Source organism: Hemicordylus capensis, chromosome 2 (assembly GCF_027244095.1).
Source record: "Hemicordylus capensis ecotype Gifberg chromosome 2, rHemCap1.1.pri, whole genome shotgun sequence".
Taxonomy (NCBI): Eukaryota; Metazoa; Chordata; class Lepidosauria; order Squamata; family Cordylidae; genus Hemicordylus; species Hemicordylus capensis.
The window spans coordinates 222,934,928-222,956,779 of NC_069658.1; the positions used below are offsets into that span (position 1 = coordinate 222,934,928).

Sequence of the window (21,852 nt, forward strand, 5' to 3'; positions counted from 1 at the left end):
ATTTCTTTTTAGACTATGAGCCCCTTTGGGATAGGGAATAGTGTTCTCTCTAAATTTTTTCATCTGTGTGCAGAATGAGTTTTGTTCTATCGGTATCATGGCAGTGTGTGTGCACATGCATTGAGGGTGGGGCCTCCCTGATTCAACCTGAGCGGGATCTAAAATTAACTGAACCGACATTTAAAAATGTGTGAGCGCACGCATGCCATAGAGGTAACACTGATAGGGAACCTCCTCCTCTTCATCTTTCTATGTAAACTACTTTGAGAACCTTCCCCACCCCCACCCCCATGAAAATATAAATATCCTAAAAAAATTAAGTCTCAGAGCTGCACAATTGTTGCCCTTAGAAACAGCTGGACGGGCCTCTTGCCGGTCACATTTCCTTTGGCTTATTTCATTTGTGACTGCCTCTGCATGAGCTGCCTCTATCACGTGTGGGTTTTCTCCTCACAGCTCAGCCACGCTGCCCATCACCCTGAAGTGTCTTCTAGAAAACAATGGGATCGACAGACGAGTGGCCCGCTTTGTCCTCCCAGTAGGTGCCACCATCAACATGGATGGAACTGCCCTTTATGAGGCCGTGGCCGCCATCTTTATTGCACAAGTGAACGAGTATGACCTGGACTTGGGACAGATAGTTACCATAAGGTAAATGTGCTCCCTTCTCCCCTCTGGTGGGCTTTGCTGGGGGGAAGCAGACACCAAGAAAAGAAAAGTTAGGAGACTCAGTGATATTCTTACTGTTATAAAAGAGGGGCAGAGTGCATCATTCCAGGATCTGTAGCCATTCCCTTTTGGAACATCTTTATCCAAGTCTCCCAAGATCCTCTACCTTTGTCAAGAGAATATATGGTGGCTACTCCCAATCATGAACTGCTACTATAGCAAGCCAAAAGCAAAGCAGGAGTAAACAAATGTGTTTATTTTAGGGATATGAAAATGAGCTTGAAGGCAGGCTGCGGGACTGTGATGTGAAAGTGGGGATGCCAGATCTCATCCAGCAGAAGTGGTTAAAGATGTGAGCTGTGATCCAGAAACCTTTGGTTCAGATCTCCCCTCTGCCATGAACTCACAAGACAGCTCCTATCAGCAAAATGGAGATAATAAGACTGATCTGCCTATAAGATTGTTGTAAAGAGATCTCAGACAGTGCATGTGATGTAAATACTCCAAAGCTGGTGTTTCTTCAGCCATTGTGGCTGGGCATGATGGGCGTTGTAGTCCAATAACTTCCGAGGATTCAGAATTGGGAGCCCTTGCTCTAAAGCCCTCTAAATCAGGGTTTCTTGAGCCACCTTGAGCGGTATTGCACTGGAGGAGTAGAGTATAAATATTGTAATAGATACATAAGGCACTGTTTAATTACTAGAGATTCTTAATCTTGAGGATGGCAGATTTATGGCCAAACTATTACAGCTATTACTGTTCTTTCCCCTTAGGGATGTGCAGATAGGGGTGTGCATGAACCATGGTTTGGCACCGGTTTGGCACAGTGGGGAGGGGAGTGAGGAGCGGGAGCTTATGAAAAAGGAGAGCAGGTCCTTATGTTTTGACATTTCGAGGATCATTTTGGTGGGCTGTTTTTCCCTTGCTGGTTGGTTTTCTGGCACTGTCTTCTGATTGGCTTGTGATCTCTTTGGTGCTTTCCAGATTACACGCTGTTCAACAGTAAAATGCTTCGGCTTGGCAGGATTGTTTTGAAAACATAAATAGCTTGCACAACCCTCCTACAATGGGAAAATACAGCTATTTATTTGTGACACACATGCAATGTTGTAGGACTAAAACACAAGGATAAAATCTGAAAGAAGGCATTGAAAATGTGAACAGCACCTTGCTGACAGCACAGGGACTGCGATGTCGAAACACAGGCAGTACGGAAGCACACTTAGTGGACAGTAGTGATACTGTTGTAGCGTGTAATCAGGAAAGCGCTCTTGCTTCTTGGTTTGTTTGTTATCAAACAAATCAAGTATTGTCATGGGCAACTGTGCCCCCATTGGCTGGGAGGAGGGAGGGGGGACACAAAAGGAGGGAATTTCAAAATCTATTTAAAAGGACTCAGAGCCAGAGAGAGCCCTTATACTGTGCCTCTCTTGAAGAGGCTCTCTTGAAGAGGCACCAGGACAGGAGTGGAGGAAGGAAGGTTTGATTCTGTGGTACCCCTGCCCCAGCACTGAATATAATATGCTGTGCTATTGCTGCTATAACTATCTGGTTTTGCTGGATCTCAGATTGACAAAGGCAGAACTTGGGTGCCTGCCTTCCTTGAGTTGTGGTTTATTTTGTTAGTGAGATAGTGTTGTGGTGAGAAATGAACAGTTGCTGCTCTGTGTATGTGTGCATATGTATTGTGTAATATTTATTGGCGATTGCTGTGATGAGCTCCATGTCTGTCTTTGAGACTAACTTGTGCATCACTCACTGCTCTGGTCCACTCTGCAATCTGCACTGCAAGGTTTACTCAGTCAAAAAATGTAGCTGAAGTTGCTGTAGTTGAGTTTATGGCTATGCTTGCTACTAAGTAAGGGTGCTGCTGTGGTAGGTGTTGCAATGCTAGGAAGTAACATAAGGAGTCATTATTGTGTGAGAGAGAGCAACATGTGCCAATGATGTTACTGTAGAACAAGCACTGTGGCTGGCAGTGGATTCTGGGTCAGTGATTCATTTTTGGACTATGTTTGAAATTTGTGTACTGTGTCGGGAGGGACAGGTTCCCCTTTACTGTGTGCTTCTGCAGTACTTTTCAAGGCAGGGTTGCAAAATGCATTGCAAATTGCAATGCAAAACTTGTGTGCATGCATTCTTTGAGTGCAGATCCTATTGGTGTTGGCGGAAAGGTTAAAAATGTGTTTACAATCGCCTGCTTGCCCATTTCTTTTGTAGGTTGGGTGGTTTGTAGTGCCCATCATGTCCTACCACACAACCCACTTTGGTGTCCCTAGGAGCTACCCATGGGGAACAATGGAGTCTTTCAAATTTCCCCATTGTTCCCCATGGCTGAAACACTTGACACGTTTCGAGTTGTTTCATCGAAACAGCTGGCCCGGCTGCTGTTTTCGAGGAAACGTTTCTGCCGTTTGTATTTCATTCGAGCACGAAACAGAATTCAAAATCCATTTTGTGCACATCGCTACTTCCCCTCCTTGCCTCCCACATAGAATGTATTTATAACATGCTTCAGCATAATATGCATTGCACTGTGCAAGAATCTGAAAGAAAGAAAGAAACCAACACCAGGAAATCCTGAAACACACCTCAGATCACAAATTTGATGCTGCAGCCATGTTTACTGTTCATGCATGAAGTGGTTTGTGCATGTGGTCTTGGTTAACCTCAGAAGGGAGAAAGGGGTAAATCTCTCTCACTCATCTCCCTATGGTCTGCTGCCTTAACTCCCCCTGCAGTTCCATTCTGATATTGGGAACTGGACTGGGGGCAAAGTTCCTGGGGTGGTTGGCTGTGAGAAGCTGAGAAGGGGAATGTTCCGGTTTCCCTCCCCCACATGCCCCTTTTGATATTTAAATGAATCAGCACTCCATCCCCACACTTGGTATCTGAACGGGGCATACCTGTGGAAAACAAACATTACTGCCACCATCCTGTTTCATTCAACAGTCCGAATGTGCAACATAGTTATTGAGAGCAGTAATGTGGTGCATTTGAATAGTGCCTTTGACTGGTCAAAGCAGTTCACATTGTATCCATTCAACAACTCAGTATGGCAGAGATTCTTGAATATGGGTCCCCAGATGTTGTGGGGCTACAAAGGCCATTGTATCTGTGGGTGGTGGGAGCTGTAGTCCATTAGCATCTGGGGACCCACATTTGGGAACCCCTGCTGTGAGGTAAGGTAAGTATTATTGTTCTCGTATGGCAGACATGAGGCTGAAAGGGAGGGGATTGCCTGAGGCCACCCAGTGGGTTTATACAAGAGGTAAGATTCAAAAGAGGGTCTTCCTGGTTCAGTCTCTTAGCCTATACACTACACCAGCTCAAAGCATATGATGCCTTAGGACTGCATAGTGATTATGAGTACAAGCTATGAGCTAGAAGTCTTGGGTTCAAATCTGGACTCAGCTTGAGCCTTCTGGGTAGTGTAAGGAAGCTGTCATATCTCTGGCTCAGCATCCTCCTCCATCCTGCAGTATGGGAGCAATAATCCTGGCCTATTGGCGGGATGCCTGAGACAATGCCTTCATGCTTTTGAGTGCCTGGGGAGAGTGCTGTGACTTGGGGCAACAAAACTACACATTCTGGCCTGGTGCAATAGCTTTGTTTGGAGAAGCTGAACTTGGAAGGCCCTGACGCTGCCTATTGGCTATGATGGATGGGAAAGCATGTTCCCCATGGTTCTGTCATCTCTGTTTCTGCAGCATTACAGCCACAGCAGCCAGCATCGGGGCAGCCGGGATTCCCCAGTCGGGCCTCGTCACAATGGTGATCGTCTTGACCTCCGTTGGCCTCCCGACAGAAGACATAACTCTCATCATTGCTGTCGACTGGGCCTTGTGAGTTGCTCCCATCTCCATCCCTCAGGGCTCCCAACAGTCTGTGTGGGTTGCGGTTTTTGAAATGGGTTGATGTTGGGGAGTTGGGAAGCAATTCTCCCTTCGGCACCAGGTCATCATCTGCTTTGTAAGAGGTTGCTCTTCTGAGTGTGAAATGTTTGTGGAAGAAATCCCCCCCCCCCGCCGCCAAAAAAAAGGGGGATAGGTTGCTTAAGAGGAAACAGTTTCAGGAAGCAATTAATTAAGAAGCAGCATTTATCCAGAGAAATAGATACAGTCATAACATCAAACATTTGTTGTTTTGCTTTGCTAGTTTGGAGGACTTGATAGCTGAGGTGAAATTGACAGGCTGGCTTGAGGATTTCTCAGCCAAGGTGAAATTGACCAGCAGGCATCTTTTTTTTTCATGCTAGTATTCTAGTATTATACCACTATAACACAAAATTTCCCCCCAATTTTGGAGGCTTTTGGAAAAATCACAGTGCCTTGTTTCTCTCTCTCTCTCTCTCTCTCTCTCTGTTTAATTTAATTTTTATTAATCAGTTTTACAAACAAAAAACAGGGGGGACACCAACGGTGCAGTTTCACAAACAAAAGGCAGTGATAATGCAGCAAGATGTCAACATTACAGGGAATATCAGTTACAAGACAATCAGAAAAAGAAAAATAGAATAAAAGGGACTATTTTTATTTCAGAGAGAAAGAACATCCTTCCAAAAGTATCAGTCACTTCAGTTGAACATCACAGGCTTGTTGTAACTATTTCTTATAAACCCATTTAAAGTGAAATCAGGTCCCTTTTAATTTTTAGGAAGAAAGACCGTTTTTCTTCTCCATGGTCTCTAACTAACAAAAGTTCCACTTCAGATGTTAAGCTCCCCAAAGCGGCTTCCAACCAGTTCCCTTTGTTCTCCTTCCTCTAGGGACCGGTTACGCACAATGACCAATGTCCTAGGTGATGCGTTGGCAGCAGGAATCATAGCCCATATCTGCCAGGAAGACTTTTCTCCAAAACTACCCAAGGTATGTATGTATGTTGCTTGGGAAGGGAGCTAATACCAGCAAGGCTGGTTGAGGTGAGCTGGGCAGCTCTGAATTCAGCCCATTTATCTCAATTTCTGTTTATCTTGATTCCAATGTCTTTCCTCAGCAAGATCTTGAAAGCAGCAAAGAGAAGTCAGCCTTGGCAGAGGCATCCCTCTCTCAGTCCAAGGACCATGTGATGGAAGTCATCGAAGAGGTTTTATCCGAGCGAGCAAATTACAACATCTGCCAGGTGTAGCGCCTTCAGTGTTCTTGTTCCCCAGAAAGCACACAAGGCAGAGTTGAGATGGTGCTGCTTTCACCACTGCTTGGTCCTCTGGGTGCCCCACCGCACAAGAGCCTCATCACGCACAATGCCATGGAGGGAGTTATGCTGTAAAGAAGCCAGGAATGACTCAAAACTCCAGAGAAGGAAGCTCTTCTCTTGCAGGGATACAAGGAAGTCCGTTTTTCAGCTGTGACTCTGCCCATCCGAACTCTGGCCTCTTGGTTCGCAAAAGCAGGAATCTTGCAAAGCCACATGCAACTAGTTTCTCAGAAAACATAGCTTCTGAACCAAGAAGTACTAGACAGGAATGCCTGGAGATCATCTTTACTTTTTAAAAAAGATAGCCCCAGGTTACCCAATATGGTGGTGTGTGGGACTCTAAAGGGCAACTTGGTCCATATTTCCCTTCTACTGTTTTTCTTGGAACCTTTTTGTAATAGAAAGTGAAGGGTTTTTAAAGCAATATTTTTGTCTTCTTGGAGACTCCATCCTAAAAGCCAACAGCTCTATCTGCAGTCCTGATATCAAAGTTTGTATTCAGCTCACAGACTAGATAATTCTGCTGTCTGGTCAGAATTTTCTGCTAAATACCTAACCTAGCTGCAGCTATTTACTGCATGGTGCTTCCCAAGTGCAGCCGCCTGAAGGCACACTTGTGACATATTCTTTTTTGCACACCAGCCAGTCAGAATGGAAGGGTGCCGATAAAGATTCAGGAGTTTGTGGGCTTACAGAGAGTGGAATATATAGGATGGAAAATCAAAATAAAGGGGAAGATGAAGGATAAATTGTTGGGAGAACCATGGAAAGGAAAGAGATCAAGCAGCCAGGAAAGAATATAGGGGAAAGAATGGGAGAAAGGGGGCAATTGGTTGAGAGGCTGAGCAGGTGCAGGCAGAACCAGCAATTGAAGGAGTCTTTGGGAGACTAAAATGATAAGAATGCTTCTCAAAATCTTCTTGCCAAACAACCAGCAGGCCAGTCCTCTCCTTTGGTTCCCTGTTCTGAGAGCCTAGCTGGACTTGTGGTAGTAAGCATGAATTGTTCCCTTGCTAAGCAGGGTCTGCCTTGGTTTGCATTTGGATGGAAGACTACCTGCGAGGGCTGTAAGATATTCCCATTAGGGGATGGGGCCATAGCTTAGTGGAAGAGCATTTGCTAACTTGCATCCAGAAGATCCCTGGTTCAATGCCTGGCAGCATCTCCAGGTGGGGCTGGGAAGGACTCTTGTCTGAAATCTTGGAGAGCCACTGCCAGTCAATGTAGATAGTATTGAGTAAGATGGCCCAATAGTCTGACTTAGTAGAAGGCAGCTTCCTATGTTCTAGCCTGCGGGAAATGGGGCAGCCGGGTAGACCGGAGGCACAGCTTAATAAATTGCCAAACTGAAGGAGCCTTCTTCAGACATTATGCTGTTCATATACACATCCATGGTTTTGTGTGGCTGACTGTAGCTGCCTTCATTATAAAAGTGAGTCAGGTACAGTCTCTTACAAATGCAGCATACAGATAGGAAGGAAGTGAGCTGCTGCAGTTGCATAGCTCAAAATGTGTGGATAACTGTGCATGCATACACCGTAGGCAGACTGCATGTGCACTGAACATCATGTGTGAACACAGCTAGAGACCTGGCAGATAGGAAGCTTTATAGCAGATAGCAATGCAGGATTGGTTCTTTGGGATCACCTAACCTTGGAGGTGAGCTCTGGCTCTGCTTTGGATGGTGCATCCCAGAAGAGTAATTAGGGGCTGGTTCGGGTATCTGCAAATTTGAACAGCTGTCCAAACATCCCTTGCAAATGCGGCCACATGGAAGTAGTAACACCTTATCTGGCATATCCAGAGAGATGGTAGCTACTTGACAATTTGCACAAGTAAAGAGCACCTTTTAAAAGCCACAGTTGCATCTGGGGATGCAAAGGGTCAGGCATTGCTACTTTATTGTGAGGGAAGCCCCTGCCCCCCCAGCTCAAGTCACTCCAACAGGAGTCATTACAGGCATCAGTCAGCAATTTCTCTGAGGAAGACGGACCATTGCAACGCCTGTTTCAGACCACAGAGAGCAATTGAGTTGACTTACTGCAGGCAGATGAACCTACTGTGTGAACTGATGATTAACCAACCATGCGGTCCCCTGCGTGGGAACAGAATGAGACAGAGGATGAGAGTTTCAGCAGCAGAAATGAGTGCAATAACTGAACATCTTTGACTTTGGTTCTTGTTAATACCTCTGGACACAACAATTGCATGCAGGCCATGCAAAGGGGAGAGGGAAATGGTCTTTGTAGTACATTCAGAAACTGCTGGACTTGATCCTTTTTTTTCTTTCTTTTTTTACAAAATAAAATGTTTTTTTAAATGGTTGTATTTAAAGAAGAGTTTTCGTTCTTGGCACTCTACCTGATGTTTGCTTGCAGCATCTCCCTGCTTTATTATAATTTTTGCTTTGTCTTCCTGGCTTCTGTCTTGTAACAACCTGTTTTGAGAGGTAGACGTCTGCGGGAGGTGTCCCCTAGGGCTTATTCATGCTTAAGTTCAGAAATGACCTTGGGGAAGACTGGGAGGCTATTTTCACGATCTCCCAAAAGCGGGCTAAGGGAGCCCAGCCCGCTTTTGAGAGGTTGTGTGCTGCAATGGGAGCTGTGCGGCTCCCGGCAGCAAACCTCCCAAAGTACCCCTCCCCTTAAACTAGGCTAGTGGAGCGCTGCTAACCCTGTTTTGGTGATTGTGAGTTGCCACAGCATGACTCCATGCCACGGCGACTCACAAGGAGACCCCTGACCGGGAGGCTGCAACAAGCCTCCTGGCCTCGGGGGTCTCCCCAGAATGCCCCACGCACTTGCATGGGGCGTTCTGGGACTTCCGGGGGCTGGGCAGCCCCCGATCCCCTCTGTCCCTACCAGCTCCATGAAAGAGCCAGTAGTCATGTGGGCAGCCGATCTGGCCTCCCAGGGTGAGCTCCCTGCTCATCTGCAGGGAGAGTGGACTAAACCCGCCCTCCCCACAAAGCCCAGTTAGGCTCTCCACACTGCTCATGTGGAGAGCCTCTGCGTGTGGAGGTGAGTGTTGATACTCAGGGCCTGGTCATTGCCACTTTGCAATTGGGAAATCGTTCTCTTCTGACCCTCAAGCAGTGGGTTGGAGACCCTTGGTTGCTCTGACCTACTCCGCCACATGGTTTGGTTCACTTCCTTGAGTGATTTAGGACTGTGTTGCTTTGCAAGGCAGCTGATTTCCATATTCAGATATTCTGTTTTAAACAGGGTGGGGTACAGAAAATGGAAAGTTTTCTGGAAAGAATAGGAAGTGGTGGGGGCATTAGCTTCCATTGCTGGATTTCTCCACGCATCGAGAGCCCTGACCAAAGTGCTTCAAAACTTCTGTATTCCTGGCCCTTTGGAGACAGATCTCTTTCTTGGTAAACCAGTCAGGATACATAAAAGTTCCCAGGAAAGAGGCTATCCAGCCCACCACACATACTGTTGTTCACAGTGTGAGGTCATTGTGTTGGAGAAAACCCAGTAAGGTCAGATCTGTTTGCATTTTGCACATGAAATAGTGTAAGGAATGGAATGGTGATGGGAAGGGCCTTTCTGTTCCCCACCACCAGAAGTGGCAGGCCTCCTCACATGGTTTCTTACTGGCCAGCTGCTGAAGCTCACGATTATTATTCTTCATCTGTCCCAAGTTGATGATGGAAGTGGATGGGGGAAAGGGCCTTTTACATAGAAACATAAGCCGCCTTATACCAAATCAGACTCTTGGTCCATTTAGCTCAGTATTATCTACAATGACTGGCAGCGACTCTCCAAGGTTTCAGGCAGGATTCTTTCCCACCCCTACCTAGAGATGCTGCCAGGGATTGAACCAGGGACCTTCTGCATGCTAAGCAGATGCTCTACCACTGAGATACAACCCCATCCTCATAGGGTTTTTCTGGCCTCACTCCTAAAATATCTCTGGCACTTTATTTGTAACTCAAATATTTATCTATTATATTTTAACACTGTCCCAAACGTACCTCTCTGGGTGATTCATAACAATATAAAACAAAACATTAAAACAATTTAAAACCACAATTTTAGTTAAAAAGCTTGGATGAAGAAGTTTGTATTTAGAGACCTTTTTAAAGTTGTCAGAGATGGAAAGGCTCATTTCAGGAATGGCATTCCAAGGTCTTGGGGCAGCAACAGAAAAGGCCTGTCTCTGAGTAGACTCCAGATGAACTGGCAGCCACTGTAGACGGATCTTTCTGGATGATCTCAATGGGTGATGGAGCTCATAGTGAAGAAGATGTTCTCAAATACCTTAGGCCTAAGCTGTTTAGGGCTTTATGGGTTACTAGTATTTTTAAGCCCATTATGATAACGGGCGCTAGCTTTCTCTCACACCTTTTAGGGTTTTTTTTTTAAACAAAACTTTTCTGAGGCCGGGACCGGCGGTGGAGCGGAGGCCTTAGAAATTCTTTTTTAAAATGCAGCCGACGCCGACGCCACCGACCTACCACCCTCCCTCCCAACTGCTGAGTCCACCTTACCCCGGCCCGTGTCAGTCGGGCGAAGATAATCCTTAATTTCAGAGGCAGAGAGGAGCTTGCAAATAGAGCTCCTCTCTGTGCAAAGGCTGTGCCAGAACTGGCAGCATGGACGTAAAGGACGCAGTAGGCGTCCTTTGCGCCCAAAACGCCATTTCGGGAAGAGGCTTTGCACAGAGAGGAGCTCTGTTTGCGAGCTCCTCCCTGCCTCTGAATTTAAGGTCTATCTGCGCCTGACTGACATGGGCGGGGTAAGGTGGGCTCAGCAGTTGGGAGGGAGGGTGGTAGGTCGGTGGCGTCGGCCGCGGCAGCATTTTTTCTTCCCTCCCGCCCGGCTCTGACGGTGGCGCCAGGCCTCGGCGGCGGCTCTGCTGCCACCTCGGCCAGCTTCCCCCGCCGCCTCTTCCCCCCGCCCGGCTTTGGCGGCGCGGCCACGCCTCGGCCGCGCCGCGTCCTCTGGGCGAGGCGGCGGCTCTGCCGCTGCCTCGGCCAGTGTCCCCCGCAGCCGCTTACCCAGCTTCTTGGGGCGGCCGCTTCTGGCTGCCCAAGATGGCCACCGGGTGCTGGCAGTCGTGTCTCCCTGCTCTGTTCTGGGCATGCGCTTCACGCATGCCCAGAACAGGCCAGGGAGGCATGAACGCACGCTTGGTGTCCATCCACGGACAGACACCAAGCATTTTATTAGAGAGGATAACCAGCACCTTATATTGTGCCCGGAAACATATTGGTTGCCAATGTAGTTCTTTTAATATAGAAGAAATTTGGTTTCTTCACGATGACCTGGAAATCAACCTGGCTGCCGCATTCTGTACCAATGGCAGTTTCTGGACTACATACAAAGGCAGCCCCACATAGAGCACATTGCTGTGGCCAAGTCTGGAGGTCACCAACATATGTACTACTATTCTGAGGTTGTTTATATCAAGAAATGGATGTAGCTGGCATATCAGCTGAAGCTGCTAGAAAGCACCTCTGGCCACTGCCCCAACCTGTGATGTCAGAAAGAGGTTTAGATGCAGAAGCACTCCCAGACTGTGTACCTGTCCCTCTGGGGGAGCGTGGTCCTGTCCAGAACTGGCAGATCAAAATGGTCTCCTGGGTTCCAACCCCGCACAATAAGCACTTCTGTCTTATTTTGATTCAGTATCAGTTTCTCTCTCATCTAGCTCCATCACTGGTTAAAGAGCATTGGAAGCCCTAGCGGATGCCATATAAAGTTCACGTTTGGAAGAAAAACAGTTCCCAAGCAACACCATCTGGACGCTGTCTGAGATGTAGGAGCGGAAAACAAAGCAGTGCCTCTCACTCCCAGCCCTCTCAGAGAGTCCAGAAGGATACGATGGCCAATAGTATTGAAAGCCACTGAGAGAGCCAGCAGGACCAACAGAGTCACACTCCCTCTGTCAATTCCTTGTTGCAGATCATCCTTCAGGTAGTTGCCACTCCATAGCTCACCAGAAAACCAGTTTGAAATGGGTCTGGATAGTCAGTTTCCTCCAAGACTGTCTGGAGAATGAATAATGGAGGATTTTCCTTGGAGGAGATGGAGCATATTTATAAAGAAAGATTTATATGGAACTCCACCCTCTCCCAGTTTGCCCTCTGGAGTGGTTTCCTTCATCCTGCGTCATAGTTGTCCAGCTCCAAGTCCTGCCACAGCCTTTCCCATGACCTGGAGCAGGAATGAGACCTTGGATAGCTCCCAGGGCAACAGGTGAGGACCACGGAGAGAGCTGATCAGGACATTTCAGAGCCGTTGTTGCAAATACATATCATTCAATACCTTGGTGCTTGCATAGTTGGAGAAAAGGTAGGGTGGCACTTACCTTATTAATAACTCAGTTAAATGCAGCAGCCTGCCTCTTCCCCCGATTCTCCCCTAAAATAGCCAAATTAACACCATAGCCTTTGAAAAACAGCCAAAGAGGATACTGCCAAAGATAAGGGGACGAGGCCCACTCTGTTCCCCCGGAAATACATGTAGTGCAACACATTGATCTGTGGTAAAGCCAGAATGTGGGCAGTACAATGCAGACAATTGCCAGCTGTTCTGCTTCAGCCTCTGCCACAGCCCTTTCTGAGACATGGACCAGGCAACAGTTCAGGACCACGGACAGAGCTGAGCAGGAGAATTCAGAGCAGAGGATTGCAACATAAGGGAAACTGCGCCAGCTGCCTTTTCTCAACAAACGGTTGGGTTTTTTGGCCTACTTGCCTAGGAAGCAAGAGGTTGCTGGTTTGAATCCCCACTGGTATGTTTCCCAGACTATGGGGAACTCCTATATCGGACAGAAGCAATATAGGAAGATGCTGAAAGGCATAATATCATACTGCGGGGAGATGGCAATGGTAAACCCCTCCTGTATTCCATCAAAGAAAACCAAATGGCTCTGTGGTCATCAGGAGTTGACACCGACTCGACAGCACAACTTACGACTTTACAAAAGAAAACCGCACGGTTTTGTGGTTGCCAGGAGTTGACACTGACTCAACAGTGCAACGTTACTTTTACTCAGGCAAGGAGGTCCCTAGAAATCAGAAGACATTGGCAGGGGCTTGACTGGTCTTGATGGGGGCACTGATTGAGGTTCCTTTGGTTAGGATGCAAGAGTTTCCATAGGAAATATTGCTTTAGGAACACAGAGAGCTGCCTTCTACTGAGTCAGAACATTGGTCCATCTAGCTCAGTGTTGTCTACACTGAGTGGCAGTGACTTCTCCAAGGTTTCAGGCAGAAGACTCTGGAATGCTCTCCCAGTGGGTATCCACTCCTCAGTCTCCATCAAAGAAAGCATGTCAAATCGTGGCTTTTTACCCAGGCTTTTATATGATTGTCTCCACTGCTGCTTCTTGTGTTTTGTACTGTTTTTATGCTTGTGTTTTAATTTTTTTTTTTTTAAATCAGGTTTGGTTTTCTATTTTTTTAGCTCAATATTTTAATGTGTCTTTTTTATAATCTTGCTTTTTAAATTTTATTGTGAGCCACCTTGGGATTTTCTTAATGAAAGGCGGGGTATAAATTTAACAATCAATCAATCAATCAATCAATCAATATTATAAAATGAAATAAAAAATAAAATAAGTCTTTCCTAGCCCTATCTAGAGCATTTTCAGACAGCAGGCTTTACCGCAAATTTACTGCGAGGCTTTACTGCGAGTCTGAAGTTGCTCCCCAATAGCTCGCAGGGACTTTGGGGTAAATCTGGCTGATATGTGAATGCACACACTCCATTGTGGAAGATATGTGATTGTGAACTAAAAGCCCTGTGTGAAAGAGCTCCCGGAGATGCCAGGGATTGAAACAGTTACCTTCTGAAATCAAAGCATCAGTGATGAATGCTCCATCACTGACCTGTGACCCCACTCCCAAAGGTAACATACATGGTTTTCCCATCTAGGCACCGACCGCACCAAAACCTGCTTACTTTCAACAATAGTATTAAGCCATATTATGTCTATTTTAAAACAGTTGCACTGGCTGCCAATGTGTTTCCTGGCAAATACAAAGCGCTCTAAGCAGCTTAGGAGAAGGTTACCTGGGAGAGCGCCTTCTTCTGCATGATCCCCATTGCTTAGAACCATCTGGGTGAGGTGATGTCCAAATTTAATAAAAGAAAAGAAAAATTTAAAAGGTGGCTGTATCGTGTACCCTGAGATCATGCTCTGGGACCCAAAGCATGATTCACCCATTGTAGGAGTTCCTAATGGCAGGGGGTCACCACATATCTTGGTCCATGGTGCCTCCCAGTTCCTTTCTGAGAATCGCTGCCCCATTTAAAGAAGGTGGACTCCACCTGCTGGAGATTTCTGTGAGCACACTGGGGCACCTCTTTCCTCTCGTGAGAGATCTCATGGCAGAAAACAGCTGTGGATTACTTGCTACCTTCCTCCATATGCCCCCATGTTTCCTCTTGGAGACATGGTTGGGGATGCCTCAGTGCTCAGAAGCAGCTCTTCAGAGGCTCCAGCTTTCATAAAGCACCCTCGACAGGAACTCTCAGAGTCCATGCTACCTGCTAAATAGCACTTGTAATGTGCAGAGAGTTTCTATCATTGTTATCTCACCTGTCCTCACACAAAGTCGTGAGCTAGTGTCATGTATCACATCCATATTTTAGGTAAGTTTGATTAGTGCTTGCTTTCAAGGAACTGAAATAGGTAAAGATTGAACAATTTTGTGTTCAATAAAAAGCCCTTTTTGCTGACAGCCGCACTTGTTAGGAAGCTGTCATATACCAGCTTCTCCAAGGTTGCAGGCAGGAGTCTCAGCCGTTTTGAAAATGCCCGGGAGGGAGCTTGGAACCTCAGATGCTCTTCCCAGAGCGTCCCCATCTCCTAAGGTGAATATCTTCCAGTCTTCATGTGTAGTCTCCCATTCAAATGCAAACTGGGGTGGATTCTGCTTAGCAAAGGGGGCAATTCATGCTTGCTACCAGGAGACCAGCAATCCTCCCATAAGAATTTTTTGCAGCCCTGCCTGGAGAGATTGGGAATTGAACCTGGGACCTTCTACATGTTAAGCAGATGCTCTACCACTGAGCTACGAATCCAGTTGTTGCTTTGCACTCTGTGCATGGCTTTCACTTGGCACACCCAGTGAATAATAAAGTCATCTGCACCCAACATTTGTTTTGAATTGGGAGGAAGGAAACATCTTGAGTGAATACTGAAGCAGTTTTGAAGACATCTGGGAGAAGTCAAGCTTGCAAGATTTTTCTAGCAAGCTCTCTAAAAGAAAGAGGGAAAGAGGGAAAGAGAACAGATTTTTATTTTGAAGCTTTCCTACTGCATCTCTTGCATCTTTTGATTTTTGCCTTAGTGTCATTGCTACTGCTACTGCTGTTTGTAACTGAAAACTTCTTTTGAAACTATGCACTTTGACATTACATCAATGCACAGCAACCAGCCTCAGAATTGATAATGAAGACATTGGTGTGCCGGATAGCTTCTGCCTTTTAGGCTCGACCGTCAACAGTAAAGGATCCAGCAGTCGAGAAATATGCCGCAGACTAGCACTTGGCAGGGCTGCAAAGAAGGCCTTGGAAAGAATATTTAAATGCCGTGACGTGTCTATACCTACAAAGATTAGAATCGTTCAGACAATGGTTTTCCCCATGACACTTTATGCATGCAAAATCTGGACTTTGAAGAAGAAAGATAGAAAAAGCATTGATGCTTTTGAACTTTGGTGCTGGAGAAGACTTTTGAAGATGCCATGGACAGCCAGGAAAACAAACAAATGGATCATACTGTGTTAGCGCCCTCAGTGCTTTTCTAAGGTCAATGGGATTCTTTGAGAGGATTATTGCATCATATGTATATAGCCCAGTGGCAATGTGGGGACAATGATTGCTATCCCTCAATCCTTGTGGATTCAGCCATGCAAATTGATATGGGTGAAGAGCGAGGCCAAAATAGGGGCCCACCAGCCCAGATTATTTTTAATTGCCGGCAGCAGAATGAGGTCCTCTTCTGGGGCCTTCCCTGGTCTAAATTGGGCACCAAGGCACTTAATCTAAGATGCTGACACTGGTGCCCACATGGATGTATCCTCTGTGGCAAATGCAGAGCTGCCACACTCTGCAGGCTAAGCCTGGAGATTGACCCAAGCAGAAACCCACAAAAATAGACCTCTGCGGTGGGTAAGAGGTGAGCCTGTCTACCTCAGAGTTGGGTGGGTAGGACTGCTGTTGAGTATATAGGGTGTGATCATTGGGACCCAGCCCTGTGTTGAAATCACCTCCCTTCACCACATACACATTAGGAATAGAAAGGAGGAGGTCAGCTATATAGTTTTCCAATTCAGTCCACATAGTTCTGACCTGGATTTTCCTCCATTGAGGAGGGAGATAAATATTGATTATCAGCAGTGCGCAGCGGCTGAATTGGATCAAAACTGCCATGGCGTATTGGTTGTGCGGGGTGGCGGGGAGCTTCGAAGATGCACAAAGGGTGATAGAAACAAGCACATTCGTGCTGCCTTTACATCTACCATGACCAGCCCCAGGTATTTATTTATTATTTATTATTTATTATTTATTTATTCAATTTTTATACCACCCTTCCAGAAAGGCTCAGGGTGGTTTACATTAAACAAAAACCATTAAAATCAGTCAACAATTAAAACAGAAATTATAAAACAGTGTAAACAATAATTAACAATTAAAACATCATAATACAACAGAACAGCCTCCCTGTCTTATTCCTAATAACCCAGTCTTTTATTTTAGACTGTCTTATACTCTTGAGTCTCAGAACACCTCCACCTTGCGACTGTCCCTAACCAGACTCAATCCCTCAACTAACTCAACTTTAACCATCTCTCTAACTGATTCTTATGATTGAAAGCTTTGCATAAATTTTATGCATGATTTGCATAAAGTGGTTCTGCACCATTTCATCACAGTGCCAGAGACAAGATTCAAACTACAGGCTTCCTGGTCCATAGGACAATCATTTAGTTGAGACAGAACATCCTTCTGAATATAAACTGTGCATGAAACCCTCATGAGTTGTCAAAGGTTTCTTAGCTTCTTGGACCCTAGCCTGTGGCAAATGGACCCTGTGGTTGTCCGTTCTCAGACAAAAAAATGCTCATGAATTCTCCTTCCAATCTCCCATTTCCCCATCATTCCAAACAACACTTCTGCCAACAGAAATTTCATGCCCTTTGAGGCAGTAAATAGGACCTCATTCTGATGGTGGTCCTTATTCTGGTTCCTGCCTGCAGGGGTGCAGATGAAAACAAAGCTTAAGGAGCAGCTCATTTAAATATAATTTGGGGGGAAGAAAGACACTTTTGCAGGGAGATATGGGTTATTAGGTTTGGCAGTAAAATGCGGGGTGGTGGTGACTCCTTAAATGCTTTGGGGGGATCTGCATTCTTGCATACTTGGATATTGGTGTCTGCCTCTCTCCTGCATCCAACTCTTACTTTTCCTTGGTCATTAATCTTGGCTAACTTAAGTTGGCACAAGTCTGTTTTAGTTGCTCAAGTTCAGATGAGCTCAGCTAAAACCAAATCCCTGCATGCCATGGAGAAGCAGAGAGTGACACAAACATGTTTGTCTCCCATCAAGCTCTGGAGAAGCAAGCATGGTGGAAATGGGATTATTTTTCTTGCCAAGATATTTAAATAACGGTAATTCTTGCTTAAATCCCTTGGGGCTTCCACCCACCATGTCAATAACAAAGAAATCCAGGATGAAACTTACTTGTGATAAATACTTCCTGGACTGCTCTAGTATGGGTAGGATGGGGAATGGGCACTTTGAAGTCAGATCTTTTGTCGTGTCTCTCTCAGTCCCTAGCTGGGTCCTGTGCACTTCAGATTTGGTACAGCAGTTTATGGCAGTGGAGACCTCCCTATGCTGCTCATGGTTTGGTTTCTGGTGGTGTTTTGGTTGCTGCCTCAGGCATTTCTCCATGCCCCACTGAGGACCATGTGCCTTTTGACCAGGCCGATTGACCTCCAGGAAGCTTATTACAGGCCAGGAGACCTCATTGTGGGTGGGAATTTGCCTCTTGTTGGTATTGTGTTTGGCAGCCTTGTTTTCAGTAATGAGAAATTTAAGCACCCACCCCAGACCAAGAACGATGACATGTAAGTTTTGACAGGAAGGTTCTGATGTAAGATTGGGGTCCGTCGGGTTTTCATATAGTGCGACTGTTCCAAAGATCTGAATTAGTGATGTCAATGAAGTTGGTAATGTCCTGCTTTGGAACAGGAACTTGGAAGGATTGCAGTGATTGCCTTCAGTCTGTTATTTCTGTGTTCTCCCTCTCCCAACCAGTATTCATCTGATAGAAGCATTTGCACAGCTAAGTGCTGAAAACTCTGGGTCGAGAGAAAATCAGAAGGCATTTTTAATGTTAGACCAGTTTTGCGAAAGGATTTCAGAAGTTGTTAGTAAACTCATGGAATCTTGAGGTCATTCACATAATCAAAAACTGTGTTCTACAAGGGTCTGGGAGCTATGTGTGCTCCCAATATTTGGTTGTGTAGAAGCAAAGGAGGAGGAAAACCTGGCTAGAAGTGATTGTGTCGAAGCAAGGTAGGAGGAAAAGCTATCCTGGTTTTCCTCCTACCTTGCTTCCACTCAACCAAAATTTGGGAGTGCACACAGCTCCCAAACCTGGGTAGAACACAGCTTTTGATTGTGTGAATGACCTCCTTATGTTTCAGTTTATGGCAATGGCTACTTGTTTAAGTATGCTTTAAAGTAGTCAACAAATTGAGGGATGATAGGCATATACCAGCTCTTAGCCATGACAGCTAAATAGCAATTCAGATTCAGAAGGAGGAAATCACTGCATACCAGATGCTGGGATGAAGACAAGGCATAGGAATATAGGAACATAGGAAGCTGCCTCATATCAAGTCCGACCCTTCTTCCATGTAACTAATCCCAGGCCTTTGTTCCATCTGGTTAAATCCAGACAAGATGGAGATGCTGTTGGTCAGTAGAAAAGCCAATTGGGATTGGGAGATTCAACCAGCTCTGGATGGGGTTGTACTCCCCTTGAAAGAGCAAGTGCACAGCTTGGGGGTGTTGCTGGACCTGGTTCTGCTTCTGGATGCTCAGGTGGAGGCCGTGGCCACAGGTGCCTTTGCACAGCTTTGGCTAGTGTGCCAGCTGTGTCCCTTTCTCGTGAAGGCAGATCTGTCCACAGTTACCTATGCCTTAGTCACATTGCAGCTGGATTCCTGCAATACGTGTGACTGCCCTTGAAAAATAATTGGAAACTTCATTTGGCAGAATGAAGCTGCCAGGGTTCTCTCTGGAAATGCTCGCTTGGAGCATATTAAACCTATTTCGATAGAGTTGCACCAGCTGCCAATTTGTCCAAGGTGCTGGTTATCTATCTATCTATCTATCTATCTATCTATCTATCTATCTATCTATCTAATATATTTCATACCCGTCGCTAATCCCATGCGTGGCAGCTCTTGCGAGAGTTCGCGAGCACCTAGAGATGGAGATGAGTGGGAGGGAAGAAAATGGTGGCAGCCGGCAGGTAGAAAAGGGAAGGCGGGAAGAAAACAACAGCAGCGGCAGTGAGCAAGCGGGTGGGAAAAGTAGTGGCCGGCAGGTGGGCAAACAGGGGAAGCACAGGGGGGGAACGGTGGCAGAGGCTGGCTGGCAGGCGGGCGGGCAGGGGTGGGGAGGAAATGGTGGTGGGGGCGGGGAAGAAGATGGTGACGGTGGCAGAGGGGACAGGGGGTTTGGCGGCGGCAGTGAACTAGACATGCAGATGCTCTGTACCCGGCCCAGCTAGTATATATAATTCTCTAAGGCATAGCCATGGCTAATCCCATGCATGGCAGCTCTCGCAAGAGTTTGTGAGCAGAAGCACCTGATTGGACAGTGGGGATTCCGTATGCAGATAGGGAGGAGGAGCCTGTGATGGTTAATGTCAGCTGAAATGCAACTCCTACTGGCTGGAAGATGTTCTTGACCGTAGAGGAGAGGAATCTCTCTATATAAAAGGATAGTGGGCAGGGGTCTGCGAAGAGAGGGGTTGTGAGGGAGGAAAGGGCCCCTTCAGGAGAAGGAGGCTGCCGTTGTGTGAATTAGATGAGGAAACAAGATGAACAAGATCTGTTAACTCAGGAAGGGATAGAGAGAAAAAGAAAAAAAGAAGGGAGAGTTATTAAGATAGAGGTGAAGAGCGAGTGGAGGGGAGAGAAAGAGAGAAAAGGAAGGGAGGTGAAGAGAGAAAGAAGGAAGGGCGAGGGACAGGCCGGAGCCTGTCAGTGACCTGAGGGGAACAAACGGGTCCAGGGCCCAGTCAACCACTGCTGCTGTTTGGGGCTACCAAGGATGTTGGCGGAGGGAGGGAGGCAGGAAAGGGACAGGGCTTGAGGGGAATGAGCGGATGTTGCAGTGGCGGCAGCGAGGAAGAGCCCAGTCAACTGCTGCTGCTGCTGCTGCTTCTGTGGGAGGGGGTGAGGGGAGCAATCAAATACTAGTGTGCAGATGCTCTGCGCGGGTTATGCTGGTTACCTTTAAAGCACTTAGTTTGGGCCCTGGGTACCTGAAGGACCTCTTGCTCCCAAGGGTTTCTCCTTACCCAATTGGGTTGTCAGAGGGGCTTTTGCTCCATGTGCTGACATTGAGAGAAGCTATATTGTCATGCACATGGGACAGGGCCTTCTCTGTTGTTGCCCCTGGGCTCTGGAATGCTGTCCCAGTGAATTTCCACTGTATTACATCTATGGCTGCTTAAAAAGAAACAAACAGAATACCTTTTTATTCAGGTTTTTACCTCTTAGAACCTGCCAGGTTTCCCAGCATTCTGCTTCTGTTTACTTTTTATCATTGTTTTTTGGTGTTTTATGGTTTCTACTGTTTAACTGATTTTAAGGTTTTAAATGTTATTTTAATGAAATTTTGTTGTATTTTAACAGCTTGAGATGCCTTATGAAAGGTGGTATAAAACTGAACGATAGATGAATGAATGAATGAATGAATATTATCTACAATGACTGGCAGTGTCTCTCCAAGATTTCAGGCAGGGGCCTCTTCCAGCTCTACCTGGAGATGCTGCCAGCTAACCCTAACCGTAACCCTGGTGGTTCACACAGACTTGCAAAACTGGGCTAGGCTCTCTTAGCTTGGTTTTGCACACATATATGAACAGCCTCTCTTTCTCTGAATAAAGAGTGGTGAATCAGATGGACTTAACTAATATCCACTTTATTGAGATCAGTTCTCCATCTTTCCCAATGCAGTTGCTACCCTGTGCCAATATACTACCAGCACTTCCTGGCCATGGTCTTTGCCATCAATGAGCTCAGAAAGGATCCAGTGCTTCTACTCAACATCACCCTGGGCTTCAGTATCTATGATGACAACCAGAATGCAAGAAGGACCCACCAAGCTATCCTTTCTCTGCTCTCCACACAGGGACAAATGATTCCTAACTATCGATGCAGCAGGGAAGACAAGCTCCTCTCTGTTATTGGAGGTCTTGATTCCAAGATTTCAGGGCAGATGGCACCCATCCTTGGCATCCACAAAATTCCACAGGTAATGGGATGTCTCTGGGGATGGATCTGGGTGGTCCCATGGAGGAGTCAGTCACCCAGAGATGCAAGTGTTTTCATTCTCTGAAAACAGTTCTGTCAATGTAGTGGGGGGTTAGCACTAGGAATAAGAAAGCAGCCATGGTTGTATAGGATTTTCTGAAAACCCCAACCCTCCAAAATCAGCTGAAAGTTAACCCTTTTCAAGTTTTGACCTGCGTTTTGATTTCCTTTAAATACACACACTCGTGTGTGCGTGTGCGTGTGTAAGCTGTTTTTATTGTTAGTTTGCTTTTTTTAAAAAAGTTTTTAATTTTAATATGTGTCGTATGCTACCTCCAAAATCTTGTGAAAACCCAACTAAATAAATAATAAACTAACTCAGAACACATCATTCTTGTTAAAGGATATGAAAGGAGTTTTATTTCCCTCCTTGAAGCTAAAGTAGAAAAAAATACTATGAA

General features: G+C 46.1%; 2 protein-coding genes and 1 non-coding gene across 3 annotated transcripts in view; 2 read left to right on the plus strand and 1 right to left on the minus strand.

The window, feature by feature from the left end:
* LOC128345843 (excitatory amino acid transporter 5-like) overlaps positions 1–5,688 on the plus strand; it is a 43,466-nt gene extending 37,778 nt beyond the window's left edge. Inside the window, exons 8-11 of the mRNA XM_053298412.1 lie at positions 457–651; positions 4,380–4,514; positions 5,438–5,541; positions 5,687–5,688. Of these exons, the coding sequence (XP_053154387.1) occupies positions 457–651; positions 4,380–4,514; positions 5,438–5,541; positions 5,687–5,688 (436 nt within the window). The remainder of the gene's footprint in view (positions 1–456; positions 652–4,379; positions 4,515–5,437; positions 5,542–5,686) is intronic.
* Positions 5,689–9,673: 3,985 nt separating this feature from the next.
* On the minus strand, positions 9,674–9,745 carry TRNAA-AGC (transfer RNA alanine (anticodon AGC)). The gene has a single exon. It is a non-coding gene; the product is annotated as a tRNA-Ala (tRNA).
* Positions 9,746–19,775: 10,030 nt separating this feature from the next.
* Positions 19,776–21,852, plus strand: part of LOC128348123 (vomeronasal type-2 receptor 26-like) — a 35,845-nt gene continuing 33,768 nt past the window's right edge. Inside the window, exons 1-2 of the mRNA XM_053303737.1 lie at positions 19,776–20,308; positions 21,095–21,392. The gene's annotated coding sequence lies outside the window, so the exon portion shown is untranslated. The remainder of the gene's footprint in view (positions 20,309–21,094; positions 21,393–21,852) is intronic.